The sequence below is a fragment of the Rattus norvegicus genome, chromosome 9 (assembly GCF_021556685.1).
Source record: "Rattus norvegicus strain SHRSP/BbbUtx chromosome 9, alternate assembly SHRSP_T2T, whole genome shotgun sequence".
In the NCBI taxonomy this organism is placed as follows: domain Eukaryota; kingdom Metazoa; phylum Chordata; class Mammalia; order Rodentia; family Muridae; genus Rattus; species Rattus norvegicus.
This window is the reverse complement of record NC_141542.1, coordinates 35,217,135-35,225,686: the sequence shown is the minus strand read 5'-3', so window position 1 is coordinate 35,225,686 and position 8,552 is coordinate 35,217,135. Positions and strand designations below refer to the sequence as shown.

Sequence of the window (8,552 nt, the reverse complement as noted above, 5' to 3'; positions counted from 1 at the left end):
AAGTACACTCACCACCATGACTGATTGCTACTCTGATAATAATAGCTAATTTGGGTGTTTACTACGTGGCAGGCACTAAGTAGCTTTCATTAAACTTAATCTCAGAGAATTACCAAAATGCTGACAGAAGGCCACACAGTCATCTGTCATTTGTCCCTAATGGCTGGATTGCTCAATGACTGCCAACTTTCTGATATGTCATCCACTTTGTCACATAGCCTAACCTATGAGAAGATGTCATTCTAGACAGTGTGCGCATGCGCACACACACACACACACACACACACACACACACACACACACACACACACGGAAATTCTTGATGCTAAGGATTTGATTTTCACTGAAGCACACCTCAGGCCTCCCCTTTCTCTGTTTCCTCTTCACTATTAAAAAAAAAAGTCCAAACAGATTTAAACAAAGGAAGACTTTATTGGAGATTTTTATATGCTAGGGAAAGAAGAATATACCCAGTTCCTCTGAGACTGATGTCAGGAGAGTTTCTAAACAGATGACAATGTACTGAAGGACTTTGGAGACAAGTTAGTCAATATGATTAGGCCATCTGTGTTTGTCAACTGACAGTGAGGCAAGTTAAACTTCTATTCTTTTGCACAGAAAAAGGGAATTTGGGGCCCTCTCTTCTTCAATGACTCCATTTCAAAGAAATAACTCCTGGGCCCTTAGTCAAGCTAAGAGAATATTCAAAATTCTTCCTCTGCCTGAGTGTACTTGCTTCCAGCCAGCCTGAGGGATGTTAGTCAATTCCCTTAACATACTACAGCCTCTATATTCTTTTTAAGATTTTAATTTTTATTTATGTGCACATATATGAGTAGATGTCTCATGTGTGTTATTAGTTCCTGAGAAGGCAGAGAAAAGCACTCAAGCCTCTGGAGCTGCAGTTACATGTGGCTGTGAGATGCCCACATGGATACTGGGAATCCAACTCAGGTCCAGCGGTGAGCACTCTTAACTGTTGACCAATCCTCTCTCCAGCCCTCTGTTACTATCTTTTAAACTGAGAAGGCAGTTTTAAACTCACTTCCTTGGTGCTGAGCATAACCGTCTCTAATTTTGCAGGAAACTATTGGCTGGAACAGTGCCAGAAACCTTAACATACTTCCTTCTGCCGCCCCAACTAATCTAGACTGTTTTTTCTTATCTTCCTTTGTGAGGTTATTTAGAGAAATAGGTTCATAAAGAGTCATTCTTTGTAATTAAAGAGCAAAGTACTGGCTGTGGCTCTAGAGATTTCAGGGTGCTTCAGAGTCTCGGCCCTGTTTCCTTTCCTGAATCGATTGACATCTAAGCCCTACCTTTGCCCCACTCCCTCATAATTCATCCTGAGTGACTGCCTTGCTGGGACTCAGAGGTTTGAAGCTGTGCTGTCTCTCATGACTTCATGCTTTTACTCCCTTGAGGGGCTTTTGACATTAAACCATTTCACATTCTTTGATAATGAAATAATCATTCTCATTAAGAGATCCAATAATCAATCAATAGTTAATTATAGGATGATACAACTGTTTAAAAAGACATGATTATTTTCTTCCATTTTACAAATCCCTATCATCTGTACTGTATACCCCTTTATAAACTCTATGTCCATGCTCTTATAAACTGTTACTGCCCTGGAATTGTTAACGATTAATGAGAATTTTTAATAAATATTTTTAATTGTAGTGAGTGACAGGTATATTAAGTAAACATGAGGGATGGGTTGATGCTTATGAAATTTTAAAAGGAATCACTTATGGAACTTTGCAAAAGTGCATGCCCTGACTCAGCAGATAGTGAACGCAGTGGAGACTCTGTTCTTCTTTCTTAGAAGACCCCTTGCTACTAGATAGCCAGTGACACAGACCTGTGTGTTAGCCTAGCATGCTGGTTCCTCCCTGCTAGTAAAATAAGACTCAATGATCAAAAGCAACCCAATGAAGTAAGTGTTATTTCTTCTCAGAGTAGCCAGCTAACTAACCAGCACTCATAAAAGTATTCCTCGGAAAATACACAAGAGTGACATTAGGATTACTTTTTTTTAATTTATGCTTACAATAAAATAGATCAGTAAGTAAGCATTAACTGAAATGAGTACATAAAAGCCACACTTAAATGTTAAATGTTCTACAAGGCTGATTAATTAGTTAACTAATTAACTGATTGCAACTTTAATGGTTATAGAGTTTGAATGTTGCAGGTCAAAACCCAGAGTATCTTGAGATATGGAAGCTAGCCTGTACATGTGATCTAACGTCCTTGAAGTAGACAGATTCTTGGCTTCCACCCAAAGTCTAATAATGAGATCAGACTGCATCTGAGACCTATAGCAGAAAGTTCCTACTTTTGCTGTAACCTGCCTACCTGATGTTTCTTCGAGTCTATTAAAAACTGTGGATTTATGAACCATTCTGTTTTTCTAATACTATAAATGTCACAAAACCACATTGGCATATGGGTTCCTAGTCATCCATGTTTAGTTTTAGAATGAATAATCTTTTATTCCCTTTGAGGTGAAAACTGTGTGTTTTGTGATGACATCGACAAACATAAAAATAAATCAAAATAAAACAATATTGAAGAAATACTAAATATCAAAAGTTTGGGGATCATGAGAGAATTTTTGTTGTCTTTTAATCTATCTTTATTAATTTCATAATATTTCATTAATTTTTCTCTAGATGATGAGAATATTTTCTCATTCCCTTCCTTTCTTCCTTCCTTTCTCGTCCCCTCCCTTTCTTTCTTCTTTCTTTTTTCCTTTTCCTCCTTTTGTTTCACTATGTATCCCTGCTGGTCTTAAAATCGCAGACATCCTCCTTCCTCTAGGTCTCTAAATTAAAGGCTTATGCTGCCACAGCAGCCACAACATTTTATTTTGCAAATAAAGATTACTCTATTCTTTTACCAGTCACTTTCAGTGAAAGTGAAACATAAACCCCGTTTGTCTCCATTTAAGGACCAGGCCTCATTTTGTAAAAAGGTTTTATCTACCACTCCTGGAACAGACTTAAGTCCCAGAAACTAGCCCATAAGATACCAGCTCCAGGGACAGACCATAAAATCCAGAACAAGATCATAAAACCCCCTCTGAAGAACAGCCTGGGGATAACCACAAAAATAGGGAAATACCTTATCTCAGAATGGGCCATCTGCCCTGGGCAGCCCTATTTCAGCACATGGTTAAATGTTCATGACAAAGGAATGCAGACCACTGACCACCTGTGACCCCCCTAGCACCCACTACTTAAATTTTAGATTACCTAATCCTTCAAGAGAGTTCCACTGGTTCCCTATGAGAAGCCCTGTGCGCCTTTGTCTAGAGTAGCCATTTTGGAGGATGGTTGATCCCCCCATGTTGGATGTTTCTGCAGAATAAACGCTCTTTGTTTTTGCATACTATCTGGGGTGTTTAGCAATTGTTGGACCCTTACATTAGGGCTGTACAAACAGCCCAGTGGTTAAGAACACTGGCTATACTTACTGAGCACCCACGTTCAGTTTCCAGCACCCACATAGAAGCTCACAAGGGTCTCTTATACCTTGTTTTGTTCTTTGTGAGCAGCCGGCACACACACTGTGTACATACACCCATACAGGCAAACACTCATGCACAAAATAAATTTAAAATTAAAAAAAAAACTTAAAAAAGAATCACAGTGAGTTTTAATAGAAACAGCTGGTATAGCCCCTCAATATATCAGCAGGTCCAATGTATCCAGCATCACAGGTAATAACAGGTGTGACTAAAGGGATTAAAGAGAGGTGTCGGCCAGTCATTCTGGCACATATTGTCATCTCAATATGTGGGAGGTTGACATAGAAAGATCTCAAGGTCAGTTTATCACAGGTTAAATGGCAAGTCTAAGTCAGCCTGGGCTATATAGTGAGCGATTGCCTCAAACAATAATAAAAAAAAAAAAACCACATACTAATAAAAAGGAGGTAGACACTTGCCTGATCCTTGGTAGTTATGTGACTTGGACATTTGTCCCAGTCATAATGTGCCCAGATGGGCCTCTTGGAGTCTTTAATATAATTTATCTAACAGACACCTTTTAGATGAAGTTGTTTTAAGTGGAGGTTAAGTCCTAGAGTCAAGACCCAGCTGTTGGAGAGATTCCTTGGTACTGAGGACAAGTTCAGATGCTCTTCCAAAACAGGAAAGGAAAATGTTCTTCACCTGTAAAGCAAATCAAGACAGTTCACGCTCTTTCTTCACTCCCAATGTGACATCTATTTTAAACCTGTAACCATGTTACAGACAGCTAACAGGGAAGTTAAAGTAGCTTAAACAGTTTTTTTTTCAATCCAAGGCCTAACAGTGCATGCCTTTTATCCCAGCACTTGGGAGGCAGGCAGATCTGAGGGCAGTCTGATCTATATAAAGATTCATGGCCAACCAAGACTACATAGCAAGACCCTGTCTCAAAGAACAATTATCCAAAGCGTTGACCCACCAAGGAAATGGGGAAGGCTTTTTAATCTGCCCATTCATTTAGCATAATGACCATAGTCCTTTAGCCTTAGCTGATGACCCCACATGGTGTAGAAGTCATTTCTATGGAACTTGGAAAATGTACTTGCTGACATACTAATGATGGCAAAAGTTAAAAGTATAGAAGAGTATAGGAGAGAAGGGTATAGGAGAAGCCTTAGTTCAAAAACCAGTAATTCAGTTTTAAACTGGTTGTTGTGTTAATTGCTTAGATTTTATGATTTCTATGCTATGCTATTAAATAAAAAACTGAATCCTGGTCAGGAGAAAAGTGGGTCAAATCAAAACAACCACATTAGTAATCAAAGAGTTAATGCTGATTGTGTAGTCCATGCCAGGCAGTATTCTAAGTATTTTAACTAAATCCTACCCAAAAAAATACAACATTTATTATCCCCACTTAACAAGTAAATCATAGAGATTAGGCACCTTGCCCAAAGTTTTCAGTTAGCAGAGGGGTTAGTAAGAGTCACTTAACTCCAGAGCCTGCCTTTGAAAGATGAAGGATGCTACTGGTTTTGGTGACTGCAAAAGAGGTTTGTTTCTCTTGTTTCAAATCAGTTCACCCACCTGGGACCAATCCAAAAAGCATAGATAGGACACTTAACACTCACAATTAACTGTACAAAGAAGCCACGCAGAATTTCTGCCAAAGAAGAATGTATGGGGGGAGGGTGCAGGGGGTGGCAACAACTCTTTGATCAACTAATCAACAGATGAATAGATGAGCTCAAGGCTAAGTTCATTCTTCAAGGGAAGCTCCCCCAGGCCTGAGCACTGCTAGTGGTGAATCTTCAGGCAACAGGCCTTGAAGGATGCAGGGAGAAAGATAACTTTCCTAAACCTGCTGACTTCCTAAATCTCAGTCAGAAAACCATGATGCCCATAGTTTTCTCTTTTGAGACTGGCCTAGAACTCAGTCTCCTGCCTGGACATATTTGGACCCCTAGAAATAAGACCCAGCAAAAGTCACCCACAAATTGTTAGGAGGGAGATGACCACATTCCTTGTCCACTTAGTAAGCACACACAATCACTTGATTGTGATCTACTCAAGCTATGTGACCTCTAGGCCAAAGTTAGCTCACCTGTAAAAGAAAGATGCTATCTGACCTGGCAAAATATAGGAGGTGGAGCAGATGATGGCTTGAAGGCCATTCAAGCTCAAACTGAAGAAAGCTGGAAGGACCAGGGTAAGTTAAGAGCAGTGTTTAATCTTCACCCCTCAGCCCCTGAGCAGAGCCCCATTCCTTTGTTACTGTCTACTACCAAACACCCTTCCCACAGGGACAACTCAAGCCCTTCATCTATCTCTAAGAGCTTTGTTTGCTCCTTAGAATTCCAAACTGCATCCCAACACTAAAATACTTAATGCCCTGAAGCAGGAGAGATGACTCAGCGGTTTCACACACTTGCTGCTCCAAGTTCAATACCAGAACCCACATAGTGGCTTATAACCATCTCTAACTCTGATTTCAGGGGATCCAGTGCTGACTTCTGAGAGTGCCAGGCTAACTAGTGGCACACAGATGTTCATACAGGCAAAATTTCCACATAGATAATAAAGTTTAAATGTTGGTGTCTAATGGCAAAGGATTTTTTTTAAAGCAGTAGACTTAGATCATTTTAAACACCCAGAAAAGGATGGGAGAGAGGACTCAGTGATCAAAATCTCAGATTATTCTTGCAGAGGGCCAACTTTGGTTTCCAACACTCAACTCCCCAATTTTCAATTTCCTTTAGTTCCAGCTCTAAATTATCCTATGCCGCTGGCCTCCATGTACCTACCTGCACTCAGGTTCCTATCCATATATACCTACAGCTAATTAAAGATAAATCAATTTAAAAATTAAAACAGTAGATTTACCGTCAATCCAATATTAACTACCATATTAACCTACAATGTTAAGGGATTTATTTACTTTTATGTGCACTGATGTTTTGTTTGCATGCATGTCTGTGTAGTGCGTCAGATCCCAGGAGTTGTAGACAGCTTGGAGCTACCATGTGGGTGTTGGGAACTGAACCCGATCTTCTAGAAAAGCAACCAGAGCACGCATAAAACCACCGAGCCATCTTTCCAGTCCTTAACTATAAATCTTATTCGTTAAAAGGTTAAAAGGTTATGGATGTAAGAGTGGGGCATTCAACCATGTATGACATATTGCATACAACATGTCTATCTTCCTTATTAAATAGTAAAGCAAGATGCCCTCCGCAATAAATTAAATTGCATTTCAGTCGCAAATCACAGATCAACATCCCAAGGTCCCCCCACCCTCCAGTCTTTCTTTCCCTCACACTAGTACAGAGTACCTAGAAACATTTTGCTTCACTTCCTGGTCATTTTATTTTTCCATTAAAAAAAAAAAAGTTTTTTAAGGCTTTCAAAGCAAAGACCCTCTCTGCATCCACTCCACACACTACATATCCCAGAGAGCAGACCTCAAACTTTTCTTATGCTTTTGGCTACTCAAATCGGAAGAGGGATGCAGACTGACATTACAAATAGCTTGCAAAATGCAAGCTAACTAAGGTTTTGCGTTTTCAAACTCCCACTTACCACCAGTGTAAAAGACACCTTTTCTTCTCTTTAACCACCGTGAGACACGTAAGCCACAGAGGACATCTCAGGCTGCTTAAAATTTGTTCTTCAAGCATTTTCCCGCATCCAATGTCCTGGAACATTTCTCAGACTCCAGAGATCTGTGTGTTTAATTTCCTTCGAGCATTAGGTCTTTGGAGCGATCTGGGTTTGGCTGGGGCTTCGGTGCCCCATGAGCTGTGTCACTCCCTCTGGGTCCGAAAGGTGACTGCGGTCACAGAGCGCTCCTCGGTCCTTGTGGTCATACCCCCCTTGGTCCATGCGGTCCACAGCACCTCCTGCGTCACCTGGTAATCCACGACCCGCACCAACACCGACCTGGGTGCGGCTTCGGGGTCCCGGGGCTGGCCTTGGGGGGCCGTGGCAATGCGCCTGCGGGAAGGCTTCGGATTCGGTTCGGAATAGCGGTGGTCTCCAAACGACCGGGGAAGGTCCTCGCTATCCACCAGCCCTCCACAAGCAGGGTCCGCTTGTGTTCTCAAACACCTCTGTGGGTGCAGAAGAAAGAGCACTTTCTCTCTGACCCAGGACTGGCGATCCACATTCTCTCCGGTCTGCGATATCAAGTTCCCACTTGCTGCTGATAGGGACCTATCGATCCCCGCCAGCGCGGGATTCCGGGCGCCGGAATCCAAGGGTGGCCCATGCCCCTCCCCACCCGGAGAGCACGCAAAGCTACCCCCGGGCCGGCCGGGCTCCATCCGGGAGAGGAGATCATTCATACGCCCATGTTTCTCCAGTTCTGGGAGGAAAACTCCAGCTAAACTCAGAAAACCGCGGTTGGTGCACCACTGGGTGTGGCTTGAGCGAGTCATAGACTAGAGGAGCCGCCTGGGGCCACATGGTGAATTCCCGCCTCCTATCCTCATTGGTCTCCACCCTTTTCAAACACAGTCTTAGATCCTCTCTCTTCCCTTGGACATAGCCGCATTTCTTCTAAGGTGAATTTGGCTCCATTTGCCCTCACCGCCATTTTTTTAAAGCATCATTTTTTTTATTTTGTTTCTGCGGATATTCAAGCATGAAGAAACAAGTAAGCTTGGTTTTTAGTTTTAATGTTTTAATTTTATTTTTTTGAGACAGTGTTTCACTATATAGCTGTGAGTGTCCTGCACTCCCTAGCCCCTGCTAGCCTGAAACTCACAGTGATCTGCCCGCCTCTGCCTCCGAGTGCTGGGATTAAAGACTTGTGCCACTACTGCCCGGCTTATTGTGGTTTTTAATCATCTGATTTAACTAAATTCTTCTGAAAAGAATACTTACACAGTTGAGAAAAGGTCTCGTCTCGTGCTGTAGTCCTGGTTGGCCTGGAACTCACTGGGAAGCTTGACTGTCGTTAAACCCCTCTGCCGCCCTACTGCCGCAGCATGTGCTGGAACAGAAAGGATCTCCCGTCCACTTTCACCGTCCCCTACTCTATGATACCTCTAGGTCCATGAAATGAACTCCC

At 42.0% G+C, this 8,552-nt stretch overlaps 1 protein-coding gene across 1 annotated transcript; it reads right to left on the bottom strand.

Moving 5' to 3' along the window:
* Positions 1 to 3,651: 3,651 nt before the first annotated feature.
* On the bottom strand, positions 3,652 to 7,847 carry C9h6orf141 (similar to human chromosome 6 open reading frame 141). Its single transcript, NM_001109502.1, is given in 2 exon segments — positions 3,652 to 4,183; positions 7,061 to 7,847. A coding segment is annotated over 1 exon segment (540 nt). The 5' UTR covers positions 7,825 to 7,847; the 3' UTR covers positions 3,652 to 4,183; positions 7,061 to 7,284.
* Between the last annotated feature and the right edge of the window lie 705 nt (positions 7,848 to 8,552).